Source organism: Phaethon lepturus, unplaced genomic scaffold, assembly GCF_000687285.1.
Source record: "Phaethon lepturus isolate BGI_N335 unplaced genomic scaffold, ASM68728v1 scaffold10971, whole genome shotgun sequence".
Taxonomy (NCBI): Eukaryota; Metazoa; Chordata; class Aves; order Phaethontiformes; family Phaethontidae; genus Phaethon; species Phaethon lepturus.
In genome coordinates this window covers 30,356-52,513 of record NW_010515572.1, presented here as the reverse complement: position 1 = coordinate 52,513, position 22,158 = coordinate 30,356, and the positions used below count along the sequence as shown (strand labels likewise).

The 22,158-nt window shown below is 38.0% G+C and overlaps 1 protein-coding gene across 1 annotated transcript in view; it reads right to left on the bottom strand.

Moving 5' to 3' along the window:
• Positions 1-12,770: 12,770 nt before the first annotated feature.
• TMEM164 (transmembrane protein 164) overlaps positions 12,771-22,158 on the bottom strand; it is a 39,619-nt gene continuing 30,231 nt past the window's right edge. Inside the window, exons 5-6 of the mRNA XM_010295812.1 lie at positions 13,758-13,858; positions 12,771-13,362 (exon numbers count right to left, since the gene is read on the bottom strand). Coding sequence (XP_010294114.1) covers positions 13,156-13,362; positions 13,758-13,858 — 308 coding nt within the window. The 3' untranslated portion in view covers positions 12,771-13,155. The remainder of the gene's footprint in view (positions 13,363-13,757; positions 13,859-22,158) is intronic.

Below are 22,158 nucleotides of genomic sequence, written 5' to 3'. Positions count from 1 at the left end.
CACTGAGCCGCATGACCAGTCACTGGACCTCTCTGCAGACCTCTTCCCCGGAGACCCTGCCCCTTCTTGGTCTAGCTATCTCTATTACTGTACCATTTTATGATGATAGTTTCCGTTGCCATGTTGAGGCTTCTTAGTTGGTTAAGCTCCTCATGGCAACGGGAGGGAAAACTGCATTACTACAAAGATCCCATACTTTTTTTATTATTGAGTCACTGCAGATTTTTTTGCAGCATATATAGCCCTGGGGTTTTTTATGAAATTTTAAATTTCTACTTCATTTACATTGAATTATGTCAATCAAGGCTTTCTGTGACTGTGGATGGAAGGAAGAGTTTAAGGATTAGTTAGGGATGCTTTGCTTAGCAAAAAGGCATTCATGGCTTTTGCAGTAATGGGTGTGACAGGGAATGAAACATATCAGATTAAGGTATTATACTAGGCAATGAATTGCATTTTCATAATGTTCTTAATAATGTTGTGTGTACAGTGTCTCACCCCCACAGTATAGATTTCATGTAGCTATATACATGGTCTTCAGATCCAGCACATACAGCCAAAATGTCAAAGGCTGACCTACAAAATCCTTTTTTTTTTTTTGGATGGAGAGAAGCAATTACATGTACAATGAGAGGTGATGTTAACACGGCAGTGTTTTCAGAATCAAGTGGTCTAATGGACAGGGCGTGAGATAATCCAGTAAGCTACCAGATACCTATGTCTCCCATTCTGTGCTGGGAATCGAGGGCAATCCAGCCCTGTCAAGACTAGTCATAATAATGGATTTGTAATGAGATGATGCCTTTCTAATGATCTCAAATTAGGAGTGACATTTGGTTTTAAAAACAGGTTGGTGAGTAGCAGATGTCATGTTAGGAAGAAAATTAATTTAGATTTTAGTGCCTTTGACTATGACGTAACTATATACTTATATATAAAATTCATAGACAAAATATAGCAAATATGCCAGACATTCTAGCAAACTATATTGAATCTGCTCTGGCATCAGGTTTTTGGGGATTTTTTTTTAAAGTGAGACTTTTTTTTTTTTATAGCAAACCTATTTTGGAAAAGAAAAATCCCTGTTTTGTTCTTTGTTCTGGTTTTGAACTTGTTGAGTTTTATCAAGTCATGAATAGTTAAAGTTACCTATTGTTTAAAAAAAGAAAAAAAGATTGTTTTGAAAGAGCACAGGACAATTATACCACAATTTACATGTTTTCATCTATTACAGGAATAGTACTTGAGAGCTGTAAGTACTGTGTATTAATTCTGATACCCCTCCACACAGTAGAAGAAAGAAAACCGATTGGAACTGTTTCCTGCTGTAAAAATAGGATTTAGTAGAAGGTATGCGTGGTATATTTGCAAGCCCAGTATATGGTAGGAGCTAGCTCCTTGCTCACGTGCCTGCAGAACTCCCACGAATACCTGTTGAATTTTAGTGCATATTTTAGGGGACAATACATGCCATCTATTCTAGAAATTACCTTCCTAATATGAATGAGTAAACCACAGTAAGAAGAAATTCCAGTTACTTTGAATAATGAATGTTTGTAAATAGATAAAATCAATTAAAATTCAGTTGTTAAAAAAAAATCAGACTAATTGTAAAAATGTTTCAAAACCAGATATGGGTAAGTTATGCTCATCCCTTAATGTGAGGTTAGCTTTGCCACTTCATTTCTATGGAGGTTCTTGTAGAAGGTCTTTGGTATTCCTTCATCCACAGCATCTGATATCCAAATATTAACATTTTCAGTTGTGATGCCTTAATTTATAAGCAGAGGGCCTGAAATTTCAGGAGCCAAGAGATGCCAGCCAGAAGCTGCAAAAATTAATAGATGTTTATACAGAGGCTATTTTGGATGATACTGTTGTCTTGTTTCTACTTGGGGAACACTTTTAAATGAATTAATCTTCAAGTGGAAATTGTGAACAAGTGGCTACCTGATAGAGTTCTGTTGGTTTTTTTTCTTGCCCTTATAGGGAAACTGAGCACAAACTGAATCATTCTGCTGCAAAAAAAAAAAAAGTCATCCAACCCCATCTTTGTCTGTCATCTCGTTACAGCATGCTCATGCTTCTGTATGAGCTCATTGTTAGAAGTTTTTTAAAAAGATCTATTATATATAAAAATATATATGTATTGAAAGGTGCTAATCAACCTCAAGCAGGTCACGTGACTGGTCATGCGGATCTAAAATCATATCAGATTTTTTAAAAAATCTTCGATATATGCAGATGTTATACAGAATTTCTTACCAGTGTAATAATGATATACTGATGAATAAACAATCCTGCAGGTTTTTAAGGACAAGGTCAGCAATACTTCCCACCATGGCTTGGGGGGGAAAAGGATAGTTTTGTCTCCTTTTTGTATACAGCATAATGCACAATGCATTTTTGTCTATCTCTTAGTAGCTGTTGCTTAAAAATATAGTTAAAAGGGTGTTATACAAACTGTAAAGGTGTGCTTTTGACATGAGTTAATGCCAGACCCTTCTGGACCAGAGTTTTGTATCACTAATTAAACTGTTACAGAGTCTGTGGTCAATCAGATTGTATGATATTTTTTTTAAAGTTTGGAATAATCAGTCTATCTACAGTGTTTCTAGGGCACCTACCTCCTCAGCACACAAGTGCTGAAAATGCTATGGATTGTTTCTGTGTAATTGTGGGTTTATTTGTACAAAGCGTGCAGTTCACTGTGACATGCACTGGGACAGAATAGGTCTGTTTGCTTAAAGCTGATCAACAGTTACTTTCACAAATGTCATTCCATCGTAGTTATGTTTAGTACCCTTTTAGATATATTGCTGGTTTTAGATGCAGATTTTTAAAGTTGGGGTTTTTTAATTTGGGGTACTTTATAAGAAGCTAAGGTACAACCAAGTAGCTTATTTCACTGTTTTTTAAGTTGGAATGCTAATTTTTTATGAGCACTACTCAGTTTGCCTTATTCATTAAAGAGATTGTTGGGGGGGGGGGTTTAATTCTTTTGCTTAACGTTTGTAAAAACCCTGTTCTGTAAACTGAGTTAGACAAGAAAACTGTAGACTTGACATGAAACTATTACTTAGTCATGCTTCAAGTGGCCTTCCTTCTGCCTAGACTGCTGTAGCACTGACTTTTCACCATCTCAACCCCAATGCTTATCAGAGCAGGGGGAGGGCACACTAGAGTGCTGACCTCAGATATACTATTAAATCAAGGCAGTCAAATCCATTTGCACACCCTGGTGTTTGTATATGGACCTCTCTACTTGTCTTCAAATGTGCGGGTTTTTAAAACTGTTGTCTGGAGTAGGTTACATCTCTTATGTGTGTTAGATCGAACCAAAGAAGCCTCCAGCCATGCCCAAATGCTGCTCCTAAAGCCTGCCTTCCAGTCCTTACAAAACCCCTGCAGGATTAAATGTGTTAACTTTTTTATTTTTGTACAGTTTCTAACTGATTTTTGCTAGTGATGTTAATTCAATTAAGTTTATTTGGGGAGTCTGAATATCTCCTCCATTTAAATAAACTGGTGACTTTCCTTTTATGTTTAAAAAAAAAAAAAAAAAGTTGGGGGGGAAAAAAAGAGAAACCCAAAGTGTGCCTCTCAGATTAAAGGGTTTCTGGTTACATTTATTCTTAAGACCAGCAATGATTCTTTATATACAAAGATATGTTTTCCTCGTTTTTTATTACTGTTAAAGAAAAAAATAAAAAATAAAAACCTCTTTCTTTGCTCTGGACCCAGTAATTGCGCTGGTACATAAACGCACTGAAAAAACAAACTTTTGTTTGAAACTTTTGTAACAACTTATGACTGTTTTTGTATATCAAAGTTGATTCTTTTCAAGATATTTGGATCTAGTTTCTAAGTTATTTTAGTGTTTTATATGTTACAAAAAAAAATTACTTTAAATTGTTCACCAGCATCTTGAGTTATCTTTAATGCAATGGTGACACACAACAGGCTTAGAGCTACCTGGAGTAGCTTGTAAGGCCTCTGTCTTTTCCTTCCTTCCTTAGTAACTTGATTGATTACAGTAATACCACAGATTACCTGAACCCCCTTCCTTTATAACTAGATCCTCCTTCCTTCCACATTTAATTGCTATTAGTGTGAAGAAACTGTTGAAATGGGCATTTTAATACAAGTACGGCTTAAAAAGAGAAAAATGAGGAAAAAGCAAAAAAAAAAATATATATATATAGAAGGTTATCTGTGGGTCTGTGAGATATGGCTGTGGAAAGATATTGTAGTAGTTTTAACACTATTGTTATTACCTTTTAAATCATTTACCCAATAAAATAAGGAAAAAAAAATCACCATTTCTTTTCATGTTTCTCTGCTTAATTGTGCGGCTTGTGCAAATGCTTAAATAAAAAAATTGACCTTGGTGTAAATGTTAAAGGCTAATGATGTGTTCGAAATACCTTCCAGTGATTAACTCTGTCTTTCCAGTTTGCCTACTGTAAGGAACAGATTGTGGACAGGTGCATGCAGCTTGCAGTCTAATTCAGAAGTGAGTCACTAAGTACTCCAAGTTAAATCAGCATTTGTATCAGTTACATCAATTATATTATTATTTATATCAGCATATTTAGCAGTATTTACATCAGTTATCAGTTCAGTTTTGTAGTTTTTATGTCTAACTTTAAGCATGGAATTTTGTCCAGGTTTGGGCTCCTTATTCTCCAAGAGGCAGCAGTGGTTTCAACCTTTTGAAGGAAAACTTTGTTGCAGAACCAGTTATACTGGTGTAACGAATACATTGCCTACTCGTAGCAACATAATTCAACTGAATTATGTGGCAAACTGTGTATCAAGGAATATCTTGAAGTATCACCTACAATAATTTAAATACTGTCTTTGTACTACTCTCACAGTAGTAGACTTTACAAGAACATCTAGGCTTGCTTTGCCATGAGGGATTTCTTTACCTTACGTGTCATACCTAGCTCATGTGTAAACTGTCACCTTGACCAAATTTTATGGAAAAAAAATGATAGTGTAGCATTTGCACTGACTTACGGGGTTCCTGCAAGGTATGGAGGGACAGGAAAGAAGTGTCTTCCCTTTCCCCAAAAGCTTTTAGTCTTAACACAGTGGGGCCTTTTTTAAGTTGTGAGAACAGCACACCAGAACCTTTAGTTCATTAGCAGCTTGAACTGTCAGCACCAGTTTTCAGTGTAGCTGTAGTAACGCTTGCTTGGTAGCGGAGCTTCCTGGGGTATTGGTCAGTGGGGGAGGAAGCCTTGGCAAACCTCTACATTGGTAGGCATAGCTGTGCTGATACCAAAGAGATGTTTTATTTGAGAAGGGAAGGAGTGTGTTCCTGTGAGGCAACAAAGCCACAAGCCAGCTGATGACAAAACAAAGGTAAAACTGATTTGGAGACTTTTTTTCCCCGGAGCTGGATTCTTAGTGCCCTGAGGGACATTTTCTACCAAGTCAGAGTTAAAAGGAACGTATTTCCTCCTCTGTAGGATAATTCCTGAGAGAAAGCAAGAAACTTCTAACACCTTCCTCGAATTCAGATCTGATTTTAGAAGTGGTTTTTGTTTGCCCTTGACTAATTCAATATTAATAGATGTAGATGTAAAATCTTTGAAAACAAACCTACAAAATCCATGCAACCTTTAGATGTTGAAGATTGATGCAGCCATTACTCCACTTGCTTTGAAGCCTGGATTTAGAAGATTAAAAAAAAACAAACGTCTGAAGGGAAAACGTGCCTGAGTAGATGATAGCTTCCATTGTTGTTTCAGTATCTCACCAATTGGGTATCATTAGTCTGAACTGGGTAAAGCCTACCTAAAACTCACAGTCCATTGAGATGTATAGCTAGTTAAAACTTCCTACCAAGAGTTTCATACCCTTCTTGCTACTTTAGCCAGCTATGTAGTTATCACGCTATAAAAATCAAGCTAGCAAAAGAGTATCAAGTATTAAGGATGTTTCAGAGGTGGAAATGTTCTTACTCTTACATATATGTTGGTATTAAACAGTGAAAGGCTGACTTAGAGAGAGATGCAGAGCATAATTAGCAGTGCCTGAAAAAGGAAATTGCCCTCAGGTTTCCCTAAAGTACTTCACAGTAGACTTCTACTTAGGCTGTTGTATCAGTCTTTACACTTTTCAAGAGCAATTAAGCTGGAGAACTGGTTCTGTTCCCCAGCTATGTGGAAATTGTAAAACTTCTACAATGCTTATATAATAATCCACGTGGGCATATCTAGTGTGTTCTTTTTCCAGGAACAGTAGTTGCCAGGAACCTTACACAATGAAATAACTGCTTGTCTGAGATGTACTGGGTCACAACATTTCTGAAGTGCATTAAAACTACTTTGCCGTCAGCTATGGTGTGAGATTGTCTGAGTACCTGAATTACAGTAGGTTTCCAAACAGAGTTTTGAGCTGAAAACTTCTGTAGAGAAGGCATCATAACACTACAACACTGTTTCCTGAGCTCTTTACCTGAAAGACATGGACAGGGAATATTTAAACAGTGAGGAAAGGATTTAAGTTCTACAATGAGATCTGCCAGTAAACTCCAGCTTGGCTTGTGTTGATTGACAGGTAACAGGCACAGGTCATACTTAAATGCTTAAAACTTCCAGAAATCCCAGTAACCATTGTTCTCCCTTAATTACAGAAACTGCTATGTGCAAGGTAGATGACATCTAGCAATACAGACTGCTTAAGACCGGAGAATCCATATTCTTTCCTAATTTGATGATTAGCGATCTAATATTAAAGCCCCTCTGTGACTCTAACGGTTAATATTACAAATTGAAGTGGAAAGTCAATTTTGGTTTTCTTAGCTGGTTTTAAAAAACCTTTAGCAAGACAGAGTCAGTGCCTGGCACGATTAGAATGATAACAAAACTGTATAGTATCCATTAAAATGCATTTATTTGTTTTAATTCAAAGGTTTAACAACTATTTGCCCAGTAATCTGGACTTAGGGCACAACAACAAAAAAGCCATCAGGCCAAAATACAAAAACAAGTACAGAAATCACCCCTTATTTGTAAATGTTACCTCATAACCAAGTTTTAGCACATTAAAAAGTTTACAAAATTTGTAACACCCTTACAAAGTATTCAGAACCAACAGCATGTGTGGCAGTTGAGCCTCTCCACATCCATCCTTGCCCTTGCCATACCATTCTGTGCCTGGATAACGTCATGCTTGAACTAGAGGGTTGGGTAACTGGAACTGCAAGTTTCCAAAGACTGCTTTGTGCTTCAGACCAGTGCCTGAGCAACTCCAGCTCCCTAGCACAGTTTGGTTGGCAAGTGTGGTGTGGGTATACTCACTGTTCTGCCTGCTGCCTCCTCTGCAGCATTAAGATAATGACTCAGTAAATGCAGAAATAATTTTTTAAAGTACAAAATTTACCCTGAAGAAAAATAAAATCATTTAAAAACCAGCTTGGCTTTGACTAAGTTACACTAAAAGCTGCATGACAGATTTACAGCAATACCACTTTGAGTACGAGCTCATAACAAATCTGTTGATTTTTTATGATGAGTCTTGTCACTGTAAAAATGAAAACATCAAAGTTGACCTGTCTGCCTGTAGAAACCTTTCACCTCCTAACAGAAGGGCTGACGTACACCCTCTTCCTGGTTTTTGGCCTTTTCAGGGCTTTGTTAACTATTGGGACCAATTTAATTACCAAGAATCCACCACTAGTAAAACAATGCAACAGCAACACAACCAGCACCTATATTTTCCGTTAGCTATAGATGCACAGAAAACAAATGCGTGTGGTTTAGGTGCAAGACTTGGGACATAAAATTAAAATACAGCAATTTAATGGTGGCAAATAATAGCCATTTCTGAAAGGAAAACACAACTGGATTTACAAGATGATATAAAATACACAGAAATATCAAAACCCTGATTGTGGACAGAAACAGACTGATAAATCTACAATGAGGTACTCTATATTTAAGGTATGCAAATAGACTGACTTTTCATGTCTCCCAACTTCAGCAAGGCAGCATCTGCTTAAGCACAAGTAGGCTCTGCTTATAAGCAGCATTTTTTAAGCCCTAAGAAGCTGAACCAAAACCAGGTATAGGTGTGTATTCATAAACCATGACTTTTCATTGATTCATACAAGCATGGTCAAAAACTGTTAATTTTTGCCCTTCAAAAGAAACAAGATGAAAATTCTTCTTTGGTGCTTAAATACAAGAAAGTTAAACAAATAGATAACAGCTCAAATGCTGCGTACAGTGTCTGAATCCTTGAAAAATAGCACTGCATGGATCCTGGACAGCTAAAGCCTTGGCATAATAATCTCAATATTCACAGGCTGAATTGCCAGATGTTATGGTGGGTGCAGAAATTTTACGAGCTCACTTTTCTGCTTTGGAGGGCTATTTAGTCTAAGGCTGCATAAACAAACCCATCAGTAAACAAGTTTATTATAGTTAATGCTTCACTTCTGTGTACATCTGGAGGCAAATTTAGACATTCACTGGCAGAAAGAGTAACCAATTTCATCACTCCTTGTTCCTTGTGTTTGAAGTGTCTACAAGTATTAAGAATTGGGAGAGTAGAGGGCTCTGTTCAGACACCTTAATACATACCAACTTGGCAGCTGAAGTTGAACTTTTTCTGGTATTGTGCCTGACTTGCTAGTGGACAGCAAATCAGCCGACTTCAGGGTGAGATTCTACAGTCAGCATAAGCTAGTGCTGAAAAGTAGTCTGTCTGGCTATATGGTCCACCTCCTGCTTTGCCCCATAGCTACTGCTAATGTTTTCATAACTGTTAGTACTATGATAAAAAATTTAGGAACCTTTGACCAGGGAGGACCAGGACTACCCTTTCAATTGTACACTGCACTGCTACAATGTAAAATCTCATCACCAGGTACTGGGCAACAGCTTCAGGTTACCTCGCTGTAGATTGTGTGCATAATAGCACAGGAGAGAATGCCAATTAGCTTTCAAGAATAGTACTATAGTTTTGATCTGCAATATCCAGCATAAATAAGCATAAAAGCAACTAAAGAAATCATCCGTGTAGCATAACTGCCTATAAAATAAGCCATTCAGGGAAAAGAAAAATCAGCCTCTGCCAGGGAAGAGAATAAATAACCCCTATAGACATTAAGTATTCTGCTTTCACATGCAAATGAATACACTGGCACATTGAACAAGCTCTGCCTGATGCATATTCCAAACAGATACCAGAGACAGCTGAGGACTAAAGGATGTGAAGTTCATGACATTAACTTCAGAAGTTCATTCCCTTTCTGCTCCCATTCCGACCTGTTCTTCACCTTCTGTGAAGCTTGTGTCTCAGCTGTGCTGATACTGTTTCCTGTGGTGCCATGCCATAAGCCAAAATGAAATGCTAAGTTTAAAAAGCCTTCAAAGAGAGGCAAGGGCAAGAAGGGAATAATTTAACTTTTGGGCTCCTCACTACAAGACAGACAAGACAGACAAATCTTTTGAGGAGCGGCTGAGGGAACTGGGGTTGTTTGCCTGGAGAAAAGGAGGCCCAGGGAGACCTTATCGCTCTCTACAGCTACCTGAAAAGAGGTTGTAGTGAGGTGGGTGTTGGCCTCTTCTCCCAAGTAACCAGCAATAGGACAAGAGGAATCGGCCTCAAGTTACGCCAGGAGAGGTTTAGATTGGATATTAGGAAAAATTTCTTCACCAAAAGGGTTGTCAAACATTCAACAGGCTGCCCAGGGAAGTGGATGGGTCACCACCCCTGGCAGTATTTAAAAGATATGTAAATGTGGCACTTAGGGACATGGTTTAGTGGTGGACTTGGCAGTGCTAGGTTAACGGTTGCACTCGATGATCTTAAGGGTCTTGTCCAACCTAGATGATTTTATTCTGACTCAGTCAGCTTCACTGATACTGTATAACAAGCAAAGAAGCAACAGCTTACCATCAAAAAGAGGTGAAGGTTCCACCGCCTCCCCTCCCGCCTGACTCCAGTTGCACCATTCAACTCTTTCACAAGTAGCTCCAATGCTTCTAAAATCCTTATTGAGTGTAGTAGTTGTTTTACCTCTCTGTTTTTTTGCTGAATTACCATGTTCAGGTAGCCATTTCAGCAACTTAAATTGGCATAGAAGAGTTCAACAAGCTCCAGAACCTGCTCTGGTAAGGTTTGGAATGGGAGTAGGAGCACCCTATTGGATTTGATGAGCAGTTCTGTCAGCATATTCCCGTGTTGTAAAATTATGCCTGAAATGTCTAGTGTGACTCAAAACAACTGGACCAGTGTAATAGAGAAGAAAAGCATGAGTCACAGCACAATGACAGAAGGAGACACCTATGATATGGGGAGGGATGGCAGGAGCAATCCCTTACAGCAGCTCTGCTATCGAAGTCAATGGTGCAACTACACCAAGAATCCTTTCATCCAAGTTGCCCCAGGGATTTCCCTCATGTTAGCTATATTTAATATTGCTATTCCTGCTACTGAATTTTCAGTCAGTCAGAAGGGCTGACAAATTTCACATTCCAAGGAAACAGCCTGCGCTGAGACAGACACCTGAACTTATTTAAATGCTTCTGCAGTCTTAATTGACATGGGGCAGTCAATGGTGGCAAATAGCAGCTGTTTTATACTTGTTTAGAATGCCCTGAAGCATGTGACTATAGATAAGAAATGTCATTTAAAAAAAAAAAAGGAAAAAGGCTGCTATTTTCACATAACTCAGAAATTCTTCCAGTAACTACAATATTCTGAAGAAGAAATAAAGAAACGGGAAAGAATCTTAAAAAAAAAAAAAAAAAAAAAAAGGCAAAAACCACCAAACCCAAAACATAAGTACAGTTAAAGAAATAATGCTAAATAACATTTGCAAAATTTGGCTAAAATCATTCTATTTTAATACAAAACATTCATTCTAAACAGGACTGAATCCAACATAAGGCATTTTGCCAAATTCTTAAGTAAATACATAAACCATGGTACACTTGACAGTAACTATGGGGAGGGAAGAACCACTGTGTATTTCATTCGGCTATTCATAGGAGATGAAGTATATTAATGGGGCGCAAGCTTTAACAGCCAGCACTGCGCACCTTCGCATCTCCCAGCAACATCCTGTACTTCATCATGAAATACTGAATCTGCTGAAATAAATAGCAAGAACTTCTATCACTTCAGCAGCTAATTAAATGGTCTTCCACAGACAGGTTCAGGCCTTCAATACCAACATGTTCTGTCCCAAATACTTAAGCAACATATGCACAGCTTTACTGAGGCAGCAGTGAGACTACTCAACCAAATTCATTATGGACTTAGACATTTGCAGGATCAACAACTGACAATTAACTCTGTATGCTGGTAGTCCTTATTATCAGGTGCTTAGCTTTCTCAAGTTGAATTATGATTAAAAACACAAGGAGCTGTATAGTCTGTATAACTAAGACTAACTATCCATGTTTGATGGATAGTTTAGGTACATGCCGCATGTTGTCAAGTTGTGAGAGTACGGTATATATATTATGTATATATAGACATGCACAGAAAGCCATAGAAGAAAGCCAGAAATTAGTTTGTGAATTAGAACATCAGACAATGTATTTCTGATTGAGATGAATTTTCTTTTAATCTTAAGGAGTGAAAATATTTGAAGTAGCCATTTGTCCCCTCTCCAATGAAAAATTTTTTTTAAGGCGGGGGGGTGGGGGAGTTAACCACTTCTCATTATTACTTTTCCTTCTTGAGGTATAAATGACTGTACCTTAACTTCAGAATATATCATCAGGTGATCCAGCTGGAGGAGGTATGATGTTTTTGTTTTATCTTACAAGTCACAGCTTTCACAACACAATGAATCTATAAATTGCAACAAACTTTTGTACAACAAAATTCCTGCAGCCCTAAAACACAACAGTCTGCATAATGGACTCACAGTTAACTATCTGGAGGAACACACTCAAGATTTCCCATCTTTCTGCCCAAAGGTTTCTCCTCTAGCCTTGGAAAACTTGAACAGGTACACACAGTTTAATATTTATCATTCTGCCTATCTACATCCTGTTCGCCAAAAGATGTGGTGACAGGAAGATTTAGTCAGACTAGTAAACTGGGACACTTTCTTTTCAGTAGAGGCCTGCACTGATCTGCCGTTCCTTTGTATACCTGTATTTTAAAATCAGTATAAAGAATGCATTAGAGCTGTAGAGAGAGAACATAGTTTAATTTTTGTTTCTTCACTAACCACTCTGCTGGGTGAGGGTAAGTGCAGAGCACAGAGGAGGAATGTTTCGAAAGCTAGTAAGTAAAAAAAGAAATCTCTTATGTTTACATTGGACTTTGTATCTCCACTCCCTCTCCAGTCTAAGCTAAGTGAAAAAAACATTTTGTTCAAAGTCAGGTCAGAACAGTGGATGAAATATCTTATCACAGCTTATATGTAACATGGGCTTTTGAAGTTATTTCAACGTGGTGTTTTTCCACTCACTCAAACACAGGCATCTCCAAAGCATCAAGATCTGGTGGGACTTAGCCAGATAGATATTCATCCACAGCAGCTTAGAATTAAGTAGTCGATTTAAGGAAAGAAAAAAAAAAAAAAAGATATTTGAATGAGTTATTGTTCCCCAACATCTTCAACCAGCTTCAAGAAAATACAGTAGAACCTCACTTTTTTGCATTTACGACTGGGAGATTAAGTGTACATCGTTTCACTGTGACCATTTTGCCACATTCAAGTGCTAAGAATTAAGCCAGGATGATGCACTTCAAGATGTGTTCTGTTCACATCACTGGAGTGTTGTAATTCAGCTTTGTTTCCTATCCTCTGATATAAGCATACTTATATTTAATGGAAAATAAGTCAAAACGAGGTAGCACTGCCACTCTTTGCTGGAATGTGGACAGATCCTGGCCTAATTTTAAATGGCGGCTTAGCAAGATTCTACTGTAATCTACACAAAATGTATAAAACACAAACCTTTTCCAGAATAAGGCCACAGATTTTGCCATTGGCAATAGGCAGTGAGAAACAGCAGTAAAAAAAAAAACCTCACTTGATTATAGAGGTGTTTTTGAGGCAATAAACTGTGGGGAGAAGTATAAATGCATTGTCCTCTCATCCCTCCTCTTTGTTTTCCAGTATAAGTATCTCTGCTTCCTGTATATACTACTCCGTGGGGAGAAATTTCAGTCTATTTTCTTAGGTGGGAGCCTAAGCAAGTCCACGCTACATTTAAAGATGGGGACAGCACTGTAAAACAGTAGGATTACAAGCTTCCCATGAGTCATGGTCATGACAGTCTGATGTCCAGATGCCCAGATTCGATACCAGGGCCCATAAAAAGGATCTGAGACGGCTGGGCACAACATGTTGTTCAAATTCACTTCTGTAACCTGAGAAAGTGACAACAAATTTATAAATTAACAATATTTTTGTGTTGCACTGATTCAGACACCTAAAATGGTAATTTTGAAATTACCGTAATAATCAAAAACGTTTAGGTGACAATCCTTTGTTCAACCCAAGTAGGGCAGCTTTCAGAAGGAAAGCAGATCCAAATTCAGTTGTGCATTTAATAGATGGATTTATGCAGGTACATAACCAATTTATGAAATATTTTACCGATGCTTGTGAGATATGAGATACAAATGTCCATTAGAACATGCAATTAAAAGCTTGCATGCAAGTAGTCTTATCCATATATATCTGGACACTTTGAAAAACTAGTCAGTGGTTTTACTTTGAATGTACTTGCAAGCTATCCATTTATTAACCTGTATTTACTTACCAATCCCAGAATCTGCAAGATGCTAAAATGATACACAAACATAAACCCCGTGGATAAAAGAGCCCACCAGAAATTGCAGAGTGGTTCTGGAGTGTAGATACCTTGAAAAGAAAGGAATACATTAGTATTCAGCTGAATTGCTGTGCCCATCAAACACTCACAAATAATCCTCTCTCCTCTGTGGATGTTAAGGCATCTGGCTTTAGCTGATAACCTACTCAATACCATATAGTAATTAATATTTACCTCATTAAGCTTGCCTATTATTCACCAACACCAGTGATTTTTACCTCATTCTTCCTACTACCACAGAAGTACTAAATTATTTTAAAATACAGTAATGGTATACAATGAAACTTCAAAAATCAGGTTATTTATACTTAAACACCTGCTTCTTATGGGGGCTATGACTTCAGCATGCACAGACCTAACCTAGGTAGCGGCAGTTCCTGCACAGCACTGTATTAGAGCATAGCCTAATTGCCATTTCCTAATTCTATGGTTGTTTAACAACTATTAAAAAGTAACTTGCACAAGTAATGCCTAGGAACAGAAAAGCTCTATAAAGTAGACAATCCATTAATGACAGATTGTGCTTTTAAATGAAAACTGCTGTGGAGATATTTTCAGATATACACTACAAATAATTTTATGATCAGTAGATATCACAGACACTGTAAAACGTTTTTTCTCCTTCAAATGAAGCAGCAGATATCACATTATTCCTGGGTTCACCTCTTTCTCTCCTCCTGAAACTAGGTTTTGCCAATTTACTGACAAAACAAAATGTCACGTGATCTGGAATGTACCAAGGAAATCAGATCTAATAAAAGTACCCTTAGATACAAGACTATTCTTGGAATTAAATATTCAAACATCATACAGTGAGAACAAAAACAGTTTACAGAGTTGTCAAGACTATTACTAACACAAATGAAAACTTCAGTGTAAGATATAGGAAACAAAAATATTATTTTCTTTGTAATAACTTAACCTAGGGATGCAAAAGGAAAAGATGCACAGTGTCATGCTGCTCAGCTGCCACGAGAAGCTGTAGAGATTCAGATGATTATAAAAATACACTGGCATTTTTTAGCTGCCTTGGTCTGTTCTCTGATCCATTAGATATTAGGAAATATTTAGAATGTGTGTCCAGTACTCAAAGGACAGCTTACAGCACAGAGTGCAACATTCACATTAGCCTTTGCTAGCTAGCATACTCAGTAATTACCAGGAAGATTCAACAGTCTTCAGCATATACTGTACAAGGCTCCTGGGAACTCAAGTAAATACACACATAACTATGACAGAACTCACCAGACTAAAGCTGGTATGAGTATGCCTATGTATGGTATTGTATGTAGATAAAGGCAAATGACTGCTGTTACTTGCTTTACCACACCACCATATAATGATGCATCCTGTCTCAGGTTTAAAATCCCTAGAGGACTGGTTTCTCAATCCCTGTTGCCCTTTTACAATTCCTTTCTGCATAGTTCTCTGCCACAGTTTGTACCCACCATGCCCGTTCAGACTGATTTTGCAGTAGCTCCCTGAAATAATCTAATTTAAATATAATTTTGTGAATGTTACAAATTCAAAATTACCTACACTTTATTGTATAAAACTGTACATCTGTTCATTGTCCAGTCAAAGTAACATAGCTTCTCTGTTGATAGTGAAGCGAGAGTATGAGTTGATTGTATGCTTGAATGACAGCAGCACATATGCACCCCGTATATCGCTCGCTGACTTTAATGAGCAACAGTATTAAAGTAATTACCCAAGATACAACTGTACACCATGTTTTATTAAGCAAGCTGTGACTTGGTGCAACCATGATAAATATAAGCAGAGAAGCTACTTTGAAAGCATAAGGCAGCTTCTAAGATTTCTCAGCCAGTGGGTAGGTGAAGGTCAGAGGAAGTGTCTGAAATATAAGCAAAATCCAAAGGTAAAAGTGAACTCTACATCAGTAACTTAAGTAGAGAGATCTGCAGTTAAAGGGAAAAAAATCCCAACAGTCTAATTCTTTGAACATACTTAGCAAGCATGATCTAAGAGCTGTATCCTATTTAGAAAACAGTACAGGAGGCTTCACTTAAATAGCAATGATATTCATTCAACTCCACTGCCTGAAAACATCAGATACGTGATACCACCTTGAATATGGTTTTTTGTTACAGAGAACAAGAGAAGAAGCAACTAGCCTTGGTGTCAGAGTTCAGGAGACCATGGCTCTATTTTTGGCTGCACCAACATCAACAAGTGACCTGGTCAAGCTATACAGAAACTCTTTGTGCTCCCTCCTAAGCTGTAGGGTAAAGAAGACATCATTTGACTTGCAAAGTTTTTTTGTATTGTCTTTGCAGTTTCAGGTGCATGTTTAACCTAGATGCAAAACCCAAAATAACATTTAAATAAGGTATCTAAAACAGGTCCCAGGAACTGGCAGAGCAGTGCTACACCAAATTTGGTTTCACATGAACACGCGTGGTTGGCAGTTGCCTGTGTTATTTCAGAAGTATTCTACAAGCCTGAGAACAGATGGTAGTAGTCTAAAGAGGTAAACACTCAGAAAAGCTAGACTCCAGAGACCTTCATATTTGGTGGGCTTACAGTGCAGGCAGCATATAAACACTAAAATAGACAAGCGAACCCAGCTATGAAACAAGACTGGAGGGAGAAAGCAGTCATTAAAAGACTAAGGAAATTGCACAAGATGACAAAACAGATCAGTGGCATAATTTGGCTCTGAACCCAAGCTTCTCTCGTCCAGCTTCAATCTAGTCAGGGAATCATGTTTCAGAAGTCACTTAGGAGAGCTGTTCAGGTTCCTCCAGCAAAGAATTTCACACTGCTACATCCTCTCTCTCTTGCAAAACTTCAAAAAATACATTAGCAACTCTCACCCTCTACAGACTTTTGATTTCACTATATAATAGAAAAATCTCTCCTTGCTAGACTTTGCAATCCTGAAAATAATAGTGTGATTTTCAGCAGTATCATTATTTGGACATCAAGGGACAAAAAGGAAACAATGACCTCCACATGAAAACATTTCAGAGAGCTCTGGATTCCTCAGTGTGCTTTGGGAAACTAATTTTAAATTCATACCCGGGATATTTTCTGTACATTTCCATTAGATAAATAATCACTATAGATTTTATTACTCTACAGTCCTGCTATTTGACAGATGACTGTTTAATGGAGCACTGTGGTCTATTTTTGTTAACAGAAACAGGAAAATTGAGACCCAGCTGAGTGGTGGTTTGAATGGCCTGTGTTGGCTTTGGCAAAAGCTACTTGCTGCTTAGATAGGAAATCAATTTCAGTAGGTAGCAATGAGTTTCTCTCTCTATTCACTGAGGATCACAGACAACTCTTGTATGTTAAGCACTTTCAAAAATTTAATCCAACTGCCAGTCTGGCACTAATCTCATTCTCAAAAATGCCCACACCCCAGACAGATGAGACTGTTCCAAATCAGGATCATCCAAATAGGCTGTATATTTGCTCTTGTATTGAAATAGCATGGCAGTGGATATTTCATTGCAAATTAAACTTCATTATTTCAACAACATTGATAGGAAGGATTTCATATAGATTGAAGAGTTTGGGGTTCATCAACTGCTGCTGCAACAAGAATTCGTTGACCTTGAATATGCCAAGTGATTAATTTTGCCACCTAGGGTATGGAAGCATAGCTTCAGATATCTAAAGATCAACAAAGAGAATCAATTTCTTTTATACTGCTTCCTCACCCCTCCCACAAGGTTTTGTGCTCGTTCTAGTGTTCTTATGAACTATTATTTTTATTTAAAGTCTTCAAAACATAGGTTTGTAAAGATTGAACACCACTTAATAGAAAGTAATACTCCTTTTGTATTTCTGTGAAATTTCTGTGAAAACATAATGCAGGAGAAAATTACTCCTCTGCTTGGAGGAGAACCTAAATATAGTACAATTTTTTAATTTAGTAGGGTGTCAAAATAATCTCTTTTTCCTAATTAATGTCTTGCTTTCATTCCCACTACATTTGATAGAACTTTACCAGTTTTCCAGCCCAGCACACTTTCCTTCAGTAGTCTCACAATTACAGGTAGACCTGCTTAATCCAAAACTCAGAGCAACTATTACAATTCCTTCATTTTCAAGCTTATAAAAATGTGAGGCCAAATTTATTTCCATTTTATTTCCTTTGATCAAAGGGTTAATTCTAGCAGTGTGGCCTACTGAGCTAGCCTAGTGACCAAACTTCCTTTCCAAGGGGAAACAGGAAGAACGTCCTCCAGAGGATGAGCATGAAACCCACTGTTTCCCCTACAGCTGTTCTGAATCTATGTGTAGATTTCAAAATACTACCTTATGCCAGGAGATTTCTGTTTCCCTGAATGCCAGCTACTCTCATCAGAATCAGCTTAGACAGAGGTCTTGTATTACCTGCTCTTCTCAGGAATCATTTTTTATATTCCATAAAGAAGCAGCAGCTGTTCTTCCTCTTCCTTCATATAGTAGTAGTTCTTCCATATACTGGTACATACCCTTCTAAACTGACCTTGGGCCTAGTCAGAGAATGCCACATTAACTTCTTTGTTTAGTTTTAAGTGTTTCATAATAGGCTACCATAGTTTCAAAGGAACTGTAACAGCCCAGTGCATAAAGCTCAGAGGGTCACATGACAGAGACATGACCCCTCCTCTTCCTCTCCAGCTCTCTTTAAATCATCAAACCAGATTATCCTGAAACGATCAAGCTACAAGAGAGCCTGCAGCATGAGCCTGCAGCCAGAGCAACAGCACACCTCCAGATGCTGAACAGTGCCACAGCTACCCTGCTGCTCGAGGTGCCATAGTACAAGCTGGACAGTGAACCAGGCATTTACATCTAATACATCAGATTCAGGAGGTAGAGAAAAGCTGGAATAGGAACATGGAAGCTGCCAGCAGGAAAGTAGGAGAATAATACACAAGAATCAACAGGTCTCCAAGTAATTAAGAGTTTCAGTGAAAGAGCTGTACTGCACATTATCAAGTATTTCAATGAGGATGGAGATAAACTAGATTTATGACTACCTGACTATATTCAGATATATAGTGGGGGTTTTCCTGGATTACTAGTAAGGTATATAATAAAGCCTACTTTATAACTAATTTAAAAGCTAAGTAAAGATATAGCTAAATACAGGTAAGTGTCACAAAGGGGGGAAGTGGCTTGAGAAAGGGTACAACAGTTAGAAATGTCTTTAAATATGGTAATTCCTCACTCTTGCCAGCAAGTCCTAACAGCCAACAGAAAGCACAAGTTTAGATCCCCAATTGCTTTAATTGCGCTTTCCTAGTTTACAGCCACAGGAAAAATGATGCTTTTGTCTGTACTTGGTATCTGTGTTCTACATCTTACAACTTAGCCCAGCTTCTCATTAGGTAAGAAACACTGCACTGCCCCTTAGAAAGCTGGCTATACAGAGATGCTTCTGTCCATCTTCTGAAGTGTGACAGAGGCATTCTCCATGAAAGAGGAAAAAAAAAATTAGAATCATCAACTTCTACTGACTTTCTGATAATGCCACAGAACTTCATCTCTTCTGATGCCACTCCTGAAGACACTTGGATCAAAAAAGAAAAGGGCTTTATGACTTGAGTCAGAGAAATAGTTTCTTTATTGCTTATAAAGATGCAGCAGTTGCCTTATAAGCTGAAATTCTGACTCTACTCCCAGCAAACAACTCACCTACTTAATTATTTAGCATGTATATGTCTGTACACTTGTGTACAGCTGTACAATTAAATCAGCTCTTGAAATACATGGTGCCAGACCACAGGACTGTCCAGAATTTGCAAGACCATTACTATCAGTTTTGGCTCCAAAAGAAGCCAAAAAAATACAGCCAAATCAATTTACTCTCTCCACAGCTTGGACAACCTGCATTCGAATTCTGAGTTTCGAGAATTTGCATAGCCTTTTTGACCGAGTGGATGCTGGAGACTATCTCCCCCTGCAGGCTAAAGTTTCAGAGCCACACAACCATTGAGGGACACCAATACAAAGGCCTCTGATGAAGCACACATGATATCCTGGAACTTCAGGTACAGCTGTTCATACATCAGATTGCTTCTTAAAGTGACAAAATCCTAAAAAAAACTCAACATCAACATCCTTTTCTACTTCACCAAATTATTAAGTCAACTAAATAATGCTTGGGATCTCAAAACACAAGAAAGGTGATTTCCTGAACTCCTCTTCCTCTGCCAGGGAGCTGCTGTAAATTAACCCTTATTTCAAACTGTTGTGGAATGATATCATTTGCTCACTGCACTCAGGAAATAACAATTCCACTTTGATTAAATTTCAATATGATTTGAAGCTCTGAAATAAGGTATACATCTAATCTTGTCAAATCCATTCAAAAATGTGACCAAACTAGCTTAAGGACCAAGACAGTCAAGAACTGTGAGTCTCTAAGACCGATGCAGTGAAAACTAAATTTTTTTTCATTATGTTAAAAGTTTACAGTTAGAAAAACCAAGTTGTCCTGAACACCACTGAAGGTCTCTAATACTTTGATCTTAGAAGGTCAGGTTCATGCACTGTTGAAATAGTTGTGGCCGTTTGAGACATTATACTTCCTCAGCTGCCATCTGCCTAAGTCTTGTACCAACAATCTGTATCCCAGTAGCATAAAGTATAATTATCTGAGCATATTCCATGCTTCAGAAGACCAGCTTAGTTGTAACTGAAAGTGGCTTGAGGAGTTTTTCGATGAAGGGGTTGGTTCTGTAGTCTAAATCTGTGCTGCCGTGGTTACCACCTTCTTCCTTTCACCTTGGCAATTCATCATTGCACCTCCCTTTTGCCAATCCTAGCACTCAGATGACGCAACAGTAAACCACCAGAAGCTACGAAAGCATTCATACATTTTTTCACAGGGAAGCAAGGGTCTCGCCTCCTAAGGACAAGAGAAAATTGACCTACAGCTCTGATTCAGTCTATCCAGCTGTTTCAGGAATGCTGTATCCTGCCCAGATGCATACTATAATTTTTGGCAGGGTTCACAGGTGATACAAGGTGAGATTCATCCCCCCAAAAAGTTGCCAACCGCAGATATACTTCATGTAAGAACTGCTTTAAGTTAGGAATCTTCTATGCTGGTCTGTTATATCTGTACTACATCTATTTTGTATGGGAGCCTCTTATTGCAGCCAAGAAAGATCTGAGCCATAGTGCATAAGCATTTATTTTGTCTAGCCTGGCATGCATGTGTACGTATACAGGCATATGTGCACATGGAAAGAAAATATGTTCAAAAGGGAAGTACAGAAATTTATATTCACTCAGTACAGAGGGGAGGGAGAGGGAAGAGAGAGAAAGGTCTTAATCCCCAAGAGGGCATACATCCTTGAGCTTCCGTGAGTTCACTGTGCAACACTGCAGCCTGAGTTCTGAACATCTCATCAATTGGATCCTAAGCACAGTAAAGCCCCCAGACTTACATGAGGGGGATGGGACATGAAGGTGATGCTGCCAGTGCAACACAACCTGTCTTCACCACTGTAATGAATAGCAGGGAGAGAAAGAAAATAAATTATTGCAGCCCTTGCTTACTGTCACCCAGTTTCCTTTCAAAAAGGAAATACTTCAGCTGGTAATTCAATGTGTGTTTATGACTGGTATGATACTTGATTAGCATGTCAACGAATTTGGACACGCAATTCTGTGTAGAATGAGCCTCAAATCAACCCTGCTTCAGGTGTTCTGCTCAACCTTCCTTTAAGAAATGTTAATATTATGATTGAGATCCTATTAAGGCCATCAGTAATACTGACAGATTCCCACTAATGCTGAAGTAGTATATTTTTTCATACACAATCCATTCCTTTTCATTTTCCCAATTTTACTACCCTTCCCCCAATCATAATCCATAGATTCACCAATGGAAATTTCTATTTAAAATACAGAAATAAAGCTGCATGCTGATCAACATCAGTGATGAAAAAGCAATTTTCACAAGATATAGTTAGGATAAAGGGTGTGATCTACTCAGAAAATACTTCAAACAAATGTGCTAGTGAAATGACAAAATATTAACAAATGTTTTCAGGCTGAGTAATTTTTCCATCAAAAATCATACATTAGGTCTCCTGTGGCACTAGCCATAACATACACTTTTGTATGGGCATTTGGCTAATGAGGTTTTACAGACAGTCAAATGATCAGGAGCCAACTGCGTAAGAAAAATCAACAGTTATTAGTTACACAGCCTAGGGCAGTGGCAATTGATATATTTAACCAACGAAGTTCTTTTAGAATTTTCACTGCTATCATGTCAACATTAGATGGCAGCAAACACCTGTAAATTAATAAAGGACAAAAATTTAGAAAACTGCACTAGGGTGACACC